Source organism: Tympanuchus pallidicinctus, unplaced genomic scaffold, assembly GCF_026119805.1.
Source record: "Tympanuchus pallidicinctus isolate F22 unplaced genomic scaffold, pur_lepc_1.0 scaffold2, whole genome shotgun sequence".
Taxonomy (NCBI): domain Eukaryota; kingdom Metazoa; phylum Chordata; class Aves; order Galliformes; family Phasianidae; genus Tympanuchus; species Tympanuchus pallidicinctus.
In genome coordinates this window covers 21933002-21951523 of record NW_026294721.1, presented here as the reverse complement: position 1 = coordinate 21951523, position 18522 = coordinate 21933002, and the positions used below count along the sequence as shown (strand labels likewise).

General features: G+C 40.4%; 1 protein-coding gene across 12 annotated transcripts in view; it reads right to left on the bottom strand.

Moving 5' to 3' along the window:
* Positions 1-2199: 2199 nt before the first annotated feature.
* LIMCH1 (LIM and calponin homology domains 1) overlaps positions 2200-18522 on the bottom strand; it is a 165935-nt gene continuing 149612 nt past the window's right edge. For 9 of the 12 annotated variants that reach the window (XM_052682498.1, XM_052682501.1, XM_052682503.1 and 6 more), the window contains 10 exons: positions 17970-18053; positions 16521-16613; positions 15405-15509; positions 14389-14525; positions 13532-13656; positions 12031-12154; positions 11020-11106; positions 8545-8653; positions 7715-7817; positions 2200-5225 (listed from right to left, as the gene is read on the bottom strand). In XM_052682498.1, the coding sequence (XP_052538458.1) occupies positions 5200-5225; positions 7715-7817; positions 8545-8653; positions 11020-11106; positions 12031-12154; positions 13532-13656; positions 14389-14525; positions 15405-15509; positions 16521-16613; positions 17970-18053 (993 nt within the window). In that variant the 3' untranslated portion in view covers positions 2200-5199. Of the gene's footprint in view, positions 5226-7714; positions 7818-8544; positions 8654-11019; positions 11107-12030; positions 12155-12187; positions 12686-13514; positions 13657-14388; positions 14526-15404; positions 15510-16520; positions 16614-17969; positions 18054-18522 lie in introns of those variants that run through there. The other 3 variants (XM_052682499.1, XM_052682500.1, XM_052682504.1) reach the window with 3 other exon arrangements.

The following is an 18522-nucleotide window of genomic DNA, read 5'->3' as shown; positions in this document are numbered from 1 at the left end:
ATCCTGAGGAGTACTTCCAAGTACATATTCTATGATGTCTCACATTCACACAAAAATACGTCCTTTAGGAGATTAATGATGCTGTGACGCAGCAGTATATGTGCCATGCCCTGCTGAGCACAACATCCCACCCTCAGGTACTGGGTACACACATGTAATTGTTTTCTGTTGCAAAAGACTTCTCCCAACAGCAGCACTCATGCTCTCTCAGATAGAATTAATACAGAAAATTTTCTTGTTTGCAGAGAATACTGATCTTCATAGTTTACACCGCCGAACCTCTTAAGGACTAGAATGATGGCTCATTTCTGGTGATTCTGAAGCTCCCATAGTTCCCAGAGATGTGGGTGGTATATCTCTGTCCCCATACTTGTCACTGGAGCAGTGTGTTATCCATAATCAGAAGTGACAGAGAAAAGGAATTTTTTCAAATCTGATTTTCCGCTTTCTGTTGATAAATCTTATTGTTCAAGGAAAGATTAGCATTTCTATTATTTTTTCTTTAATTTCTACAGACATGCAACCAGCCCCCAGCACATTTTAAGCAGCATGTGACCTGCTTAGAGCACATGGGTCTGCGAATCATGGATGCAGCATTAGCTAGGAGAATCTGCAGTGCCTCATATGCGGTGAAGCAGATGGACTCTACAGATGAGTTAGCAGTGACTCATCACATTGTATCCAATGATGGATTATTTTCACCCAAAATGATTGAAAATCCCATATGCTTTGGAGAGGATAGCTCTAGTCTGGGGAGGAGGACTCCAATGACTCCTCCAGCAGAGTGCAGGGGCTTTGGAGCAGAGCAGCAGCAGCACTGAGGCAAGCATCCAACCTCCTTGCTTCATTCATGTTATATGTTATGAAACAGATGACCAAGAAAAGTGAAAATCCCCAGCTTGCAGCCCCGCAGCACACTGTGAGGACAGTCACAGCCTAGCAGTGCCTCCTATCTCTGTTTTGGGCTCTTACTGCTCTCAAAACTTGAGCAGTTTCCAGTTTAGTCATTTCCCCTTATCAGGAAATTCAGATGAAATTACATTCCTACCGGAGGCTTTTAGTAGTGTAGTGGAGCCCTATTCAGCCTTAAAGGAGATGCATTTTTCTGGCACTTGCTTTCCAACGTGGGGGGAGGGGGTGACCTGATTGGTCCCAGTGCCCACAGCCCTTCCTACCCTCATTGTGGACGTGTCCCTGAGATAGAGCTGTTGTCACCTTGCGCTGCTGCCACCCAGCCCCCAGGAGAGCAGAGAAGAGTGATTGCCCTCCCCAAATTCTTTGAGCACCATCTCTAACAACTGCCTGCCGTCAGGAAGGGGAACATTTGACCACATATATCACTTTGCTAAATCAGACAGCCAGAGCTGCACCTACAGCTGATTGTCACAGAGCTGAAAGCAGGCAGCAACCACTATCCCTGATGAACAGTCACCAAAGCTGTGCCCAGCAGCCTTGGTGCCAGCCACCACCCCCCCCTTAGGACACCTGGTGCACCCACAGCTCCTGGCCCTCAGCTAAGCAGAAATGGTGTAGTTCCATTAAGGCAGCTAGGATCCAGGCATCAGGATAAAAATCTACTTTTGGAAAAAATCAAATTGTCCATGCTTCCCTGTGACTCATCTAACAGTTGAGATGTGCTTCTGGCACAGAATCAAACCGGCCATCCAGACTGCCCAGATAAAAGGAAGAGAAAGGGGCTTAGAACTTGGTGTGAGCGTTCTGCTGGTTACTGCTGAAGTAACCAGAGACTGATTGGGATCCACAAATGAGCACATGCACAGCCAAGCACAAACTCTTAGAAATACCTAGAAACAGAATTACCCAAGCACAAGTTCAGTTCTGCAAATCTAAAGTGTTTTATTGAGCCATCATCTGAACCACAGCCCACTGCCATCAGTGAAAAGCCTTCAGAGGCTTTGGGTTCAACTCACAGCCACAACAGCCACAGGAAGCCATCTGTGCTTGCTATTTCTCACATCAGGCATACGTGCCCTTCTACATACCCTGGAGCAGTAGCCCTGGAGCTGTGTCCTTCCCCTGCGTGCCTCCCTTCCTGTCCCACTCCACTTCTGTGAGGCTCAGCCCATACCAACCATGTGGCAGCTTTTTACTGTGGGATGCTCACACCCCACAGTCCCATTTGACAAATACACCACACACAGCACAGCAAATTAGTTACAATAAGTAAAGAGACACCACCAAAGGTAATCAACATTTTATTTATAAACATACATTTACTATAAAAGCTGTTGCATTTTAGACAAGTTTTCCCAATTTCCAGAGGCATTTTAGAATAAATAAAAAGAAGGAAAGATTAGTGTAAATGGTATTCAATATCAGCACAGCAAGGACAGCAACCCCTGCCCTGACTGGACACGCACATAGGGATGGTCCCCTCCGGTGCACTGACCTTTGGGACACTGATTGGAAACTACAGATGTGCGGTGTCAGTAACACTACACAGCAAAGAAAACACACCACAGGGAGAGGGACAGTGGGACACAGATGGGCTATGACACCTAGTCAGGTTTTCTGGAGTAATGAGAGGCTAAATAAGTTTTGAAACATTTAGAACCCATTACATACATTGTACGTGCTTAGCAATAATAAATCCTTTTTGCAATGAATGCATTTACATTGTAATTCAAATGTCGTGAAGCGTTATTTTCTTTCTGTGCTTAAAGTTCCTGATAAGAAATGTATCACAGTCATGGGTTGAAACAGGAAAGAATGGAAATAAAACCAAAGAAATTAGCCTGAATGAATTTGCCATGCAAGACTCCAAAGGAAATACAAATCAAATGTAAGCTGTTGGTATGTATGATTTAGAAAACTGTTGAAAACTATTCTGTGCTGGTGAACAGATGATCACTAAGGGGAAATCTGAAGCCTGAGGACTCTGCTGCTTCTTTTTGCTTTACATACAATCATATTCACTACAGCATGCACATCTGACACTGTGGACAGACATGGGATAAGCTGAGCAGCCCAGAGATGCTGTGCCCAATCCCTGCTCATGCATTTCAGTCCCATGCATGCTCCAGACATCTGGGGCTCTCCTCACAAGGTTCAGGATAAGCACACCCCATCTGTGATGCCAGCTCTCCTGCACACCTACACTACAGCACAGGGGGAAGCTGTGTCTGGGACCAAACAGACACACACGCATGCACTAAAGGTCTTCTTCAAAACTTAGGCCCAGGCACTGTGTATGTTCACATACCCTTAATGCAGCACATGGAACTGCACAGATGAACAAAGCAGTGTATAAAATCTGCTTTTTGCTTTTTCATGTTATGCATTATCTGCAGGAAAACATTACATTGACCACATGCAAAGGGTAACCATGCTGGTTACCAAAACCTGCTTACAGTAAATCATGCCACAAATCATGTTAATCAAAATATTGGGCTTCACTCTTGTACTCCCAAAGCATTTTTCTGATTTTCAGTTTTTTAAAAATTATTCCCCATGTGAAGCCCATGAAGGACTTCAGGGTTTTGGATATATTGCATCCGTAAGTCATCGCTGACGGTGTGCAACAGCTTTGTGTTTTCTAAGGCACAATTTAAGGAGGTGACACTTCCCAGCCCATTGCCACAATGTCCCCAGATGACAGCACTGCCCATGTGTTGGCAGTGACGTGCAGTTCTCAATCGGTGTGCAGCTCACATGCAAGCAGTTGCCTTTGTTTAAACAAATCGTTGTCAGCTATGTTACAACCCCAAATTATTGCTGTCCTAATAACAACTTGATTTCCGTTTCCCAGCAAATCAAAAGAAAATGGATGAGCACATACATAAATCTCTATAACTTAATCATGGTTCTAAGGCAAAATAAGTTGATGTTTTTCCCTCCATTTAAGTTGCATTGCGAACAGCTAAAATGGGATACTGCAAATAACCATTTCCTTTGTATTTTACAGCTGTACCACATCACCTAAACTCATCTGTGTGTTCTGACAAGCTCACACAGCTCTAGCTGCTGTTTCCACAAGCTGCAGGAACTCTTCACAAGGAGCACACACTTCACCAAAAAGCATAAACACTGGAGCAAGCAACTGCCTGTCGCTATCAGCTTCCGTGCCCGTGTTCCACGCTTGTCGGTTTTGCTCATTTTGTCTGGGAGGATGGAAAACAGAGCTTCACAGCTGTGTAATTCAGTGCCGAACTAATAGGAGAACTCTGGAGAGGGCCAAACACACGCGTATTTCTCCCCATGAGATTTCAACCATGCACAGTGTTTGCAAGTGGAACAGCAGGCCTCAGAACAACTCAGCCCCTCAGCGGGATGCTGCACAACCGGGAAAGCTTCACTGCAACCATTGCTCTGCAGCTCACAGACTCACAAGGCATTGCACAATGTCCGCCCATGCCGCAGCCTCCCCCTGAATCACCCCATCCTTAAACCTCATAACAACACTGGCTTCTGAACCTGCTGAGGAGGACTGCTCCTGACAGGAACCTTGCAGTCGTTAACGGTATACAGTCTTTAGGTTTAATGAAGAAATCTTTATTTGAGAGAATACCAAGCTATAGTCATGAACATTACTTGAGGTACACAAACAAAAAATCCTATTGCTAAAGGTGCAATAATTTATTTGTATAACTCCTACCCTCCGCTGAAGGTAATATAAACACAAAACGTCTCAGAATTACAGGATGTATTATCAAACTAGTCTCTGTATAAAAAAAGTTATAGCTTCAGTTATAACAGAGCAGTCATGTGCTGTGATGCTTAGTTTTTCAAATGCAATGATTAGAGGCTATCTTAAAATTACTTCTCATCTCAACTTGGCATATTCTATAAAGGCTCTGTAAACTCAAAATTTTAATTCCTAGAAATGTTAACACAAAACAGCTTTATTGCATGTTTATTTTCTTATTACTTTCAGGAGAACAAAGTAACAGACTGAAAATCATAAACATACCTGAAAAGGTGGGATTTGTTTTTGTTGTTATAGTACTTAGGCTTTGCCTTAACAAATATGGTCATACATACTCTGCACATTTCTTAAGAAAGGGAAAACCAACATATTGCATTTTAAAGGAGCAGGTGCAGCACTTGTATGAGCTTTTCAAAATGAGATGAGAGCCACGATGTCCATGAATTCAAGCTCTTACAAATGATTGTCTGGAGGCAGCCGATACATGTGAGAAGAGAGTTCCTCCTTGAAAGTTACTAGCACTGAAAGTCATGTCACAATGTAGTTGGCTGTCCAGCAGCTGGAAAAACAAAACAAAGTTGTTAGCTTACAAATGTTAACAAACATTTTTCCTGAAGAAAATGGAATGCCAAGGATTTTCTTCCTTCCATCTCTATCATTTAAAAAAACCCAAAAAAACAACCGGGAAATATGTATCGTTTGTGCCCTGATTCTCCTCCTCCCCGCAAAGTTGGGGCACCAACTGCAAAGAATTCCGTGCCATTTGCGATCTGCACGCACTTTTATTTCATTTGCTCTGGAAGTACTTGGGGGTACATTTACTTTTAGGCTCTGCAGTGGCAAAACAGTGAAGCAAAGGGCTGGTGAGTCATCTTCAGCTGTGCCTGGTTTGTGTTATGTGACAATACAGAGCCCTTGTGTCACTTGGCCACACAGAGAATCTCTTCAATTTGCTGCTCGCCTTTGACTTCAACATCCACAGATCTGTAACTGTTTGTATGTTTATCATTCAATATTGAGCTCCCCGCAGTAATTGCCATGAGGAGGTTCTGGGGTAGAGAAATAATCTACCAAAATCCCTTATCCGTTTTCATTTAGAAAGCAGAAATATACCCTGGGTTGCTATAAAATCTTTAATGCATTTTTCTCTTAAGGTTTTTCAGACTTGATTTTGGAAAAATAAAAAATAAAAACAAAAATCACCCCCAGTTTCAAATAAGCAAGATGCTGGCAGTCAAAATATTTCACTGAGATGTCTGTAAGCATTTCAGAGCAATACTGATCAACCACGGGTTTGTCAGAAATCATCAGCTGTGTACACTGCTGTGTAGGCTTTTTAGAGTTCAACAGGGCAGAGGAAAGAAAATCATTTTAAATTTAACAGCAGACTCTGTCGAACCAGAAAGCAGCACATGAGCATTGCATCAGTTTGTTCTTCATTTCAGAAGTGGAGTTCATCAAATTTAAGTTAAAAATGAGAGTGTAACCATGTTTGCAGGTTGATGACATCAAAGCAGGTCCCTTTGAGCTTGTCAACATGAACCAGTTTTTGAGATTTTGCATGAGGCACAGACACAGCACGAAGAGGCAGTATGCAGGAAAAAAAAAACCCAAACCTTTGCCATTATTATTTTTCAGAAAGTATCCATCTCCACAAAACCTATTCCTACAGTCATCAGCCTGATTCCTATTGTGTTCAAAATGCACAAATGCAAAATCTCCCAGCACAAAACACTGTACATCACTTCTGTGATGCCTCTTCTAGCAATGCTGCAGTAGAAATGATAATGGAATGATTTCTACAGCATACAGGCTGACACATAATCTAATTAAGCTTTCAGCTATCCCTATGGGACCTCAATTCTTGTTTAAGCAAAAAAGGATTATGAAGAAAAGAATATGACTTTTATCACATTCTTCTCTTTTTCCTGTAGATGCAGATGTCTAAATGTGCATTGTAAAGATGAGGACTTGACCTACAGGAGGGAGTTTTATGGTATCAAGACTCGAGGGAAAAACTGTTTCTAAGTGCACCAGGTTAAACAGTTAATACAAAAAGTCGCTAACATTTCACAGTAGAATTTAAAAAAAGCACGAAGGAAATAATTATACAACAGCACCCCCTAGCTCTGCTGATGGGGAAATGTCGCTGACATGAAATAGCTGTGAGAAAAAAAATCAGAGGCGCTTTCCCGACTCCTGGATGTCTACTGCTTTGGAGGGAGAGGAGGAGAAACAGCAGGAATAGGAGAAAAGTGCTCTATATCCCTACTCCTCAATTACAGCTGTAGGCAGTGTATACACAGAACACTGACAGGTAACAGGAAGGCAAAGATTACTCCCATCTTTTTTTTCTGTGCCTTCCAAAATGCTCCAGCAATTTGGTAACAAGTCTTAGAAACCCAGCACTAGAAAGAATTTTCAAGTGACTGACTCCAGGACTGAAAAACACATTAGGATTTCTTTGACATGCAGTTATCTGGCTCAGTCTTCAATACTTGCAGCAAACTATGCCTGGAGATCCCACCACAAGGGTTCATTATGGGAAGTTACAGATAGTTCCTAATATCTTCCCTCACTTATTTCTGTACAAATAGACGTTTAGAAACATTAAAAACAAAACAAAAGAAAACAAAAACTTCACCAAATAAGGCCCAGAGTTCTAGACCTAGTGGAAGTATCTGTGTTGTTTCACATGAGGTGACAGATCCAAGCCTCCAGGACACATAGTGTGTGCACAGTATAAAGCTTGTGTTTATGCACTGGAGCGACCTTTAAGCCTAATATTGCTGGACAGATATTTTCTGGGCAAGATTTACTGGGCTTGAAAGTATTTATGTTACAAGAGGATGTCTCAAATGAGGTTGGGATGTTCCCCTTCCAAAGGCAAAGCTATGCCTGAGTTGCAAAGCCATTTGGGCATAATGCACTTCTTCTAGGAGGAGAAAAGCCCATCAGTTAAAAGCATGGAGACAGTATTATTAGAATTCACTGTGAAATCAGAAAAAAAGAATACACAGAGACTGTAGGACAGGATTTGGTACTTACTTCTGGATCGAATGTAACAATCATTGCAGTTCAGAAGACCATTTCTAATCCTGACATCTGTCCCACTTGCTGCATCTCCCAGCTGTCCCTTGCAAATGCCACACTGCCAATTGAAGCACAGTAAAGGACAACAGATCACATCCTAGCATCTGTCACAGCTCTCCCAACATTTTGACTTTTGTTTCAATAGCTTTGAGAACGGTCAGAAAAAATAACCCCCCCCAAAACCCAACCCATAGTCCTGTAGAGCAGTGCAAAGCAGTGACAAGTTTGCTCTAGGCCAAATGGTATTTTAGGACTGGACTTCAGCAGTCACCACTCACACAAAAATGAAGTCTAGTGATTTTAAGGGACATTTGATTTTTACGTTGCATTCTGGAGCCAATCTGTGCAGGACAAGGCTTAGAAAGGCCAGCGGTTTATTCTGAGTAGATATCTAAAAGTAAGGTTTCACAAACACTTAATATCAATTGGGATAGAGATATCTCCAAGGGACTCTTTCTGAGTTATTTAGCCAACACTATCTTGAGTCATTACCTGAGACATGGTTACAAAGTATTTCTGTGGAAATAACTGGAAAGTTATTAGATGCTTCCCTCTGCAAGCAAAGCTAAGTCTACTTGCTAAGTGATAGGTTTAACCTAATATGTCTGACAACAAACACATTAGCTACAGTTAATGTTACTTTCACTTGTCCACAAACAAATGTAACAAGCGTGCAATCCTCTATTCTCTTTTCCAGTTCCATATCTGTAGACCTCAACACACTTTCTCCTCACGCTGAATGATGACTTGAGATTTTGTGCAGGTGGACACAGTAAGAGACATACCCTGAAACACTGAATATGGAAATAAAGACCAAGCGTTTCAATAATCATGGCAGCTCCCTTGCCAAGAGGAAGCCCACAGGTGGAACAAAGCTTCTTTCCACTGACAGACCTAGGAGAAAAACACTGCTTTAAGAAAACAGACCAGAAACTAAAACACAACCAAGTGCTTAAGGGGAAGGACATAATGAGGGAAGGAAGCACTAGGAGCAGGTTCACATCAGAGATGCACACTGGCCCTTCAATCATTTAGAATTTTTCTACTGGAAAAGACTATTAGTTTAACAGAAGACACATATGCTTCAAAATATTGCTTGAAATAAAGATTCTGACTGAGCTTTGAGATTAAAGCAGGCTTTTGCTGCGTTAGCCTCTGCATCTGCCACACAGCCAACCAAGCAGAAGGCTTCAAATGCTCAAATGCGCAGGAGCTCAAACCCATTTCCCTATCAGTATCTGTGCTACATCAAGAGAAATGCAAGCCTCTTTGCTTTTATTTTATTTTTTCAGCTTTTTCACACTCAGATAATGCTGTTGTCTTAGCAGGACTCAGTCAATGATGAAGATATCAGAGCAGATACTTACATATATTACCTGACTCAGATTCTCAGCCTGGAATTTTCTCCATTTGTTTACAGATAGGTTTCCATATGCAAGTCAAAAGGCAGGAATACTGCTTTTACACCTCAACCAGCTGGCTAAGTTAACAGCAGCAGCATAAGTGGTGACACAGACCAAGCTTCAGGCACTTACTAACTCATTTTAGCCTATGGTGCTGCAGCTACATGCCTGTTATACTCCAAGTTGTTAGATTAGAGCTGAAGTTAGACTTCCATCTGCAATGTGAAAATACTTCAGCTTTCACCTTGGATTCAGTACTGTTTAGACATTTCTAATAGATCAGCTGTTTGATGACAACTGGGCCCCACACACTCTTTTTCATAATTTTTTTAATGGCAGTACAGGTGTACAGTTGTTCGCTTTTCACGCTCTTCCCTTCTCACCTGTGTGCTAGCCTGCCAGAACTGATGTTCATCTGATGAGATGAACCTGAGAACAACTGGAATCTCTTGTGATTATGTGTCATACAAGTTTTTTTTCAGCCAGAGCTGAAACCAAGAGAGAAATTTCAGGATATGTCAAGAACTTTGAGGAGATGGTTTGATGAAATTATATACAGATAAGCAAGTTTACAATATTGTGCTTCATGTTTCCAGTGCAGCAACTTAATGAACCACCAACAGAGACAGATCTGGGCTGCATCACGATTAAAAAGCTACTTTTTTTTTTTTTTTTTTTCCCCCAGAAGAGATAGAAGCAGAGAAAGACTCATCACAAGCAGAAAACTGCATTTGCTTCCACCTAATCTCTGTCACTACTGCACTTATAATTTTTTATCCCACCACATATACTGGATAGCACAAGCACTTCACTGCCTTTTCATGTTTCATTCTTTTTATTATTTCCTTGGGTTCTTCTCTTCCCTACAACAATAAGCACTCTGCTCTGATTGCCTTATCTTTGTATTCACCTTTGTCTTCACTTCTTTTCCACTATCAGAGTTACTATATGGCCAAGGTCAAATGTCAAATCAAAGAATAAAGTGTGTTGGGAAAAAAATTTAAAGGAAGTTTTAAAGGACGTTTTCTAACATTTTTCTGTAAGAATTAATTACATCTTATCCATTATTTTCAAAACTCAGATTTATTTCAGGAGATCTTAGAAAACGGAGACATGTCAGGTTATAACTTTTAAATACTATGAACTAGCTGTCATGATTAGCTGTAATGTGTAGCAATAAACAACGTGCAATACCACCAAAACTGCAGCTACTGTCAGAAAAGAAATGAAGAAATTATTAACACTAAGAATTCCCAACAGTTTCATGACAATGACAGTGGCTGTCAAGCCTGAAGAAAAATGTAATTTAAATAGAACAAAGTCTTTCTAAGGTTTCTGTGTTGTATGATTGTGCTATTTAATAAACCAATTGATTTAATACATGAGAAGTTATCAGTGATTCAGTCAAGCTACAGCTGCTATCTATTTAGAGCTGGAACATCTATTCACTGCAAAATGCACAGCTCATTGCCTGACAGAATCAGGGACACAACTTACTCCTGAGCATGTGACTATTGACAATAAAGACAATATCCTTAGGCTTAACTGCTCTGAACTCACGCTTAACTGCCTGCTTTTGACTGGGGCTTATATTATCCCATTTCAATTTCACTGAAGTTTCAATGATCAAGCAGTCCTATAGCTGCTTTCTGAACTGTGTTATTTTAAAACATAACAATACTGCTGAAGTAGGCAGGAAATAAGGGAGAGGGAGAGACAAATTTATTATGTAGATGGTTATGAGCTGCAACACTTAGAAGAATTAATAGCGCATCTACATAACACAAATATAGTTTACACTGTAGCAGTTCACCAGTGACCACAAAATGTATTCAGTCTGCAGAATTTCTTATTGACCTTTTGTACCTGTTGGGTGACTGACTTGGTGCAGCAGGTGAGCATGGAGACGAAGGCCCGGATCGAAAGTTCTCATGACAGCCTGCCCTAAAGCAAAGGAGAGAAAATGTATTGCTACAACTGAAAAACAAGCAAAAACTGAGGTTTCGTACTGAGAAATTCTACTGAATGAATGTCAGGATTCCCAGCTCCAAAGATTTTGTTGAAGGAAAACAAAGTAAATTTGCTGTCCCCTGCTGTTTTGATACAATGAAAAACAACACACATATTTTGGTTCAGCACCTCAGTTTGCTTGCTATTGCACACAAGGCATTCATTCACGTGTTGACCCCTATCCACCTATCAACACAACACGTCACACCTTGATGATGGAGGCTCAAGCCAAGAAGATGTGTGTGGAGGCACGCTGGTAGAACAAATGTGGGGTCACTGACAGAGGGTCTGTGCCCTTCACTGAATGAAAGTAAAGCTATCAGCATTGCGAAGTGATTTGCAATCTGCACCCATTCTACCTTGCAAGAATTTGGTGAGAAAAGTCAAGTGTGTTTTCTGTCATCAGAAACCACAGAATTGATTAAATCTCTCACTGCTTAAAGCTGTTTACAGATTAAAAAACTAAAGATAATTTTCAAATATTAGGCAAATATTTCACTTGTTTAGTGAAGGAACTGGCATTCCCTTTCAATAAGATTTACACACATGCACACAAAAAACCCAAAACAAAACACAAAGGAAAAACACCAGAGAAGGAAAAAACCTCATCAACCAAAGTTTGCATCAGAAAGAAAATACTACTCTCTATATGTCTCCTTTTAAATGTCATAATCCTTAAAGAACTGGAATGAAACAATCTTTGCATGTTTAGAAGCTGGGGAAGAAGCTCTCAGATACTGACTTCAATGAGGCAGATTTTATTGAGCCAACTTAACCTACAGAGAATGCTGAGCAAGAATACAGAGGAGCCAGAACGACTCCTCACACTCTACGATAACCTTTATTTTGTATCCTCACCTCCTCCCTTCCCCTGTGGAGGTTGGCTGCTGCCCTGCACTCTGCCCCAGAAGTGGTCTCTGCCGGGCGTCTTCTGCGCGGTGCAGGGACTGCTTCGTCAGCAGCTGCTGGTTCCATGGGACATCTGAAATGGGAGGTGGGGACATCTCAAAGCTGAACACAAAGTGCTTTTTGTCAGTGCTGATTAACCAGTACAACTTGTGGGCGCAGCATAAAGCGTGTGAGAGGTAAAGTCAGAATGAGGTGAAGACAACCATCCTGACTCTTGTAAGAAAGCACCAGGAGCTTTCAGTTACACAGAGGAGTATTTTCACATTCCCAAACCTCTCCTCAGATGACCCACACCTCTTTGAAAGCACTGCTGTTTCTATTACTTCACTTAAGTTACTTATGTTTCAGATGGGTGCATAAGGACAACAGCAATACGCAGTGAACTGTAGTGCACAGGCAGCAGAGCATCCCGCCTGTGAGATGAGCATGCCATGCAGATCCTTCCTGACCAATTTTGTGGCTCACTGGTCAGGAAGGGCCTTACCTTTCAAAGCACCAACCAACTGGTTAGAGGAGAAAAAAAGCTGTACTTGGGCCGATGAAAGGCCCGTTACCTACTTTTGATATCAATGTCAAAAAAGTCCTAATCCTGATTATTCAATGTCTTAAGGAGAGAACAAGATGTGATGTGTCAAGGGAAAAGAAGGGAGCTGTCAGAATACTAATGGTGGAACAAGTTGTGGAAGAGAACCTAGAAAAAGCCTTATTAGCAGATGTTAAGCTGTCAAATCTTTGGGTTTTGCTTAATCACAACTACAAAACCAACATGCTGGGCAGCATCTTCTGTTTTCTTTACTTAAGCAACATTTACCAGAGCACTAAGAACACAATAAAGTTGCAACAAGGTGAGTAAGCCTGTTAAATTTAATAAACTGAATTTGCATTTGGAACAAGTAATAATACAGAAACCTTTCCTATCCATAGACAGTTCATTTCTTAGCATCATCAATTTTTATGCCAGACTGAAAACAAAGACCTAAAAACTTGCTTTCAAAATCTACATTTGCTTCCTATACTTTGTCCTACTCATTTTCTCTTCACAGAGAAAATTTTTCCCTTTTTTGAGGGTGACCCTGTTGACAATAATACCTTGGAGAAATTCCTTCACTCCCAAACCAGCAATATCCCTGGATGCTCAAAAGAGATGTATTAAGATAAATTCTGTGTGTATGGATGATTACATAACAGATGGAAAATAACTCCAAGTGAAATTATTGAAAATGAGATTTCTACCTACAGCCAAAGCATTAATTGCTGATGTAAATAAGGTTTTAAATTTCACCTCAACACGCTTATCTTTACTAACAGAAAACAATACTTGAATCCAAGATATTCATTTTGAGGAAATAAGCGTACTGCAATTTCCGAACTTTCCTGAGTTAGTTTGCTAACCACTGTAAATACCCACAAGATTCCTATTTGGAAAAGAATACATGCACATGTCTCTTACCCTGAGCCAGTGGCAGATTCAACTGGGCAGGCGAGCAGCGCTCCATCACTGGCACCTGGTGCTCCTGGTCACCTCCTTTCAAGATACCCATCTCTGGGAGTCCTGAGAGCACCTTATTTCCACTGCTAAGAAAAGTATATAGATGTATAGATGAAGCCACAAAAAAAAAATCCAGCAACGCTATAATGGTAAAATCAGACTTTTGAATTTAAGTCTACTACGTGCACAATTTTTGTCTGACAAACCAATGGGTAACAGTCAGGTTTGACTCTAAACATATCATGCGTCCTTCCTCCTTCATACATTGACACTTACATGCACTAGAAATCACTTTGGATTTGTGGGAAATGGTTTATTTGACACAGAAACAGCTTTTCTCAGTGTTAATTATATACTATTCAGCACCATCAATGCCTCTCTTGTGAAAGCTGTGTTTACTAGTTTGATGAAGACCAGGTCTTTGAACACCACCTAGCAAGTCTGAATATGGCATTTCCAAGGTAACCAGGTAATCTCAGAAAGATTCTGAGTGAAAATAGCTACTGCTTCTCCATTCATCCAAATGCCTAGTGAAATTCACATGCAAAGTATAGTGCAATGCCATACTCAGATGTCTGTTCTATCTAAGCTGTAAGATCTAATTCTGATCTGGATGATGTGACAACCTCTCAACAAAGCTGAATGCTGAAACTGTGAGGTTTCTGATACTAGCACTGTGTATGCCATACATGTGTAAGCCTGATCAGGCTGTATTACACCTAACACCAAGCCAAAGAGGTCAGATGCTCCAGCATCAATCATGGGCAAATGTGATGTTCCAGAACTCTACAGAACAGAAAGCTCCATGGGGTCCATACCTCCTCTTTTCTTGCCAGCGTTCATTTTCCTTGTTTTTCAGAGATGGCATACTGTCTTGTTCCCAAAGCAGCTTTTTCTGCCTTGTAACTTCTTTTGGTTTGCCTTCCTCTGGAGAGCCATTTGAATCACTTGTGTTCTGGAAAACAGCAGGAGATGGAACCAGGAGCCTCTCTTGAACTCAGCATTAGCACACATATGAAAACCGCACAGGCTGCACTGAGGTATATTGTGTAGCATTGTAAATAACAAATAAGCTAAAATAATAAAATAATCATATTAAGTGGAATGTGAAACAAAAAGTTATATATTGACCAACTATGAGACAGCATTCAAGATAACCAAGTAAAATTCCCATCTGGCAGAAAAGCTTGAATGAATTTGAGAAGCTAAACAGACCTTACTGGTCTGGGAATCCTGCATTTATTCTACTGATATCCTCTGAGGTGTCATTCTCTGTTCTGTGGCAAACAATTATATGCAAGATGCACCAAGTTAAACATTCTGCAGGGCAGAATGCATAAGAGAATCAGAGAGTGAACATCCCCTGTTTGTTTTGCTGCTTTCTAGAAAGGATGATCAGTGAGAAAAGGAGGAAAAGTGAAAAAGCCGGATTCAATCTCAACTTAGATGTGCTTAAAGCACTGTCCTACAGTTATGATTTTGGAAGCAGGGAAACAACTTCAGATTTTGTTGGCTTTGAGAAAGTAGGTAAAACAAACTGTAACAGGTGACTTTTTTCACAGCACCAGTCAAAGAAGAGAAGCAGCTGCAAAAGAAAGTTTCACCTTCTATTCTAGTAAAAAAATGGGACTATGGCAGTTGGCTTGGGATTTTAGTTCTTTGCTTGTAAAAATACACAAGCTACACTAATCTGAGGTATCACCAGCTATGAAAGGGATCCAGGAAATACTCTTACTCTCATTGTTCCCACACTGTTAGCCTTTAGCAAAGATTGAAACTCTGCACTCAAGATGGCTTTGACTTTCATTGCCTTATGACTCCACAAGAAACTCACCGCTGTTTTATTTCCTTCAGTGGTAGAGGAAGAAGAGGATAGGAGTTCTGCAGAATTTGAAGAAACAATGAATGGAACTACAGTATCCTCGATTATCTTACGTTCCTAAGAAAAAAAGAGAACCAGGAGAGAACAAGATTAAAAAAAAAAATCAACAAACAACAAAAAAAGCCCAACACCAAATAAGCAGAACGTCACCTATATGCTAAAAAATAGAAGCATTAAGTTTTGAATACATTTTTGTATTTAAATGGCTAGGTAAGGGCTTGTGTTAACAAGAATAATGGTAATAACTCAATTTTTAATTTACTTCAATGTTTTGTACTCTTTTTCCTTTCATCTTACTCCTTTGAAATGGGATGTCCAAAACTAGCCAGAATATTCCAGTTGGGATGACACCACTGTTTCTCACAACGTCAGTCAATGAAATTACATATAAAAAAAATGAAATTACACTTGGTACATAAGAAATGTATTCCAGAACTTGAAAAAAGTTACCTCCTGTTCAGACCACAAGCATGATTCTCAAGCACAGATGATAAAGCATTAATTTGTGTAATGCACAATTAGACAGACAACATTGATATTTTCCAATTTCCTGCAATAATGACTTACATACAACAGAATAAAAACATTTTTGTCTATATTGTTATTACTCTACAGCTGCAAGCTTTGAACAGTTTCTGCTTTTTTTGTTTGTTTGTTTGTTTGTTTTTGAGAAACAAGGCTGTTTAACAACACATCTACATGATGATGCCCAAGGCAGACAATTTCACCTGGAATTCCACCAAGGCACCAGGTATATGCCAAAGCACAAAAGGCTCTCTCTGGAGGGGAGCCTGAGCACGCCCAAAAACAACCGTTATGACTCACCAGACTTGCACAGCAATCAGGCACCCCCACCTGTGCAGAGATTCTGAGGATACTTATCTAAATATTCAGATAGTTTTCCCCAGTGCCTATGGTAGTATGCAAGTGAAATAATTCTCCTGAGAATTCAAACTTGAGAAGACTTTTTGCTTATTAACTTAGTATGGGATTTTTATTTTTGTTCATAACTGAGTGCATTTAAATAGAAAAAAGTCAATAAATAACCTCCTCCTTTCAGCTTTATACCTCCTCGTAGTATCTACGCTCCTCCTCTTCAACTTCTCTCTGTGCCTTTTCCCATTCCTCCTTCAGTTTGTCTTGCTCCTTCTGATACTTCTCCTGTAAGTGGAGACAAATAGAGGTGAATACAAGGCATTTTGTATTAGAAGTAAATTCTGTAGCACCTCCATAGTGAAAATAAGCCTGTCAAGAATGGCTTTATAAGAAACATGATGAAATACAAATGTGAAGATTAGATACATCCATGCGTCTCAAAAGTTTCCTTTCTTCTTCCTACTAATTTCTAGCTCCTACAGTTAATACAAGCAACCACAAGAAATTTAATTTGTTAGATATTTTTATACACTTTGCAAGAAATGAAATTTATTCTAGACAATGTCAATAATTCCTTGTTTGTTATAAAGTTTTAAGAGTTGCAAAAAGCTACCACACATCCCGAGGCACTTAAGCATGCATTTTGGCATTAACAATTTCAGCAAAGTAGCATAGAAACAAACAGGTTTTACAGATGCTGGTATTGGCACTAATGTAAGAGAGATGCCAGTACAATTTCGTGAACGATGAAGGCATGCACAAGTTTAGAAGATAAATAGACAGTGTTTAAAGGTTTGAAGAAGGTATACTCGTAATTGCTACGCAATTCTTTTTCCTCCTTGATGGGATCGTTTCTCGAGAACAGTTTTCACACAACTTTAAGTGAAGATTTAGCACAAGGAGATCTTGAAAGAGATTTTAAAGACAGGGAAACTCAAGTTCTCAGGTACATTGCACTTCTCCCAGCTAAGACAAAAGCAAATTTTTTTTTACAGTATAGTTTCACCCCAGGCAAAAACAGTGATTGTTGAGAATGGGTTTCTTCCCCTCGCAAAACAAAGCCAAACCAAACCAAACAACACAAAAACCCACTACCTCTGTGTACAGATTTTGTTTGATGTTCTCCAAGAAGAACATGTAAATGAAGCAAAAGTCTACAAGAAGCTAATTAAATTACCATTTTAAAGAAGAATTATGTTAAGAGTCAAGGTTAGTAAAATATCAGTCTCATGAAAGAGGCTCAAAGTAATTAACAGTTTACACTGAAGGTAATTTAAATATAGTGGCAAATTAACACTTGGCTGAACTCTGTAATGGAACCCAGAACTAAGACCTTCCAAATTCCCTGAGGGTGGGAAAGGGAGAAGTAAGAATGCCCAAACCACAGAGAGTGCACGGCTCATTTACCTGCCAAAGAATTCACTTAACTATCCACAAGGAGTGGTGATAAATACAGCTGGCCGTGATACTGCCAGATTCATTAAGGTGTGATCTACGTTTTGATACTGAAAAGTTCAGCCAATCTTACCAATGCTTCAAGCGTGGAAGACATGACATGAAACACTCAACTTTAGCGCAAAGGGACAATGCAGCTGGAAACAGCTGAGCCATGGAGTGGAAGAAAAGGATCGTGTTCCTTACCTGAAGTAGGCGTTCTTGCTCGTGCTGCCACCTCTCCTGCCGCTTCCGCTCTTCTTCTGGGTCCCAGGACCAGAAATTGAAACGCTGGGGTGAAGGAAAAGCAAGCTGTTAGACTTCAACACTTCACAAGGCTACCACTTCACCTAGTCTGCTCTGACAGTAATGCTAGAATGGCAAATTCTGAACTAGATAATGGTTCTCTTGGTGAGCAGACAATATTCTGAGCTTCACTGACACTTGGGATTGCCTGCGGGTATCTAAGTGAGACAATAACCATTTGGTTTGCAAAGAAAAGCTTGGGAAGCTACAGCTGGGGGGGAGAAAGAAAAAGAACTGAAAGAAAGCTCTAAGCAGCGCTGAACAGAGATGCCTGCAGGTACCCAAATTTAAGAAAAACTTCTATTTTTTTTCTCTGCAATCTTCTTTTCAACATGTAAAGCAATTTGTGAAGGTAAAATATATTCTCTCATTTCATGTCTTCCAGCACAACAGCTTAAGGAATTGCTTTACATTTTTATCCAGAAAAGAAGACTTAAGTTATGGATTCAGATGA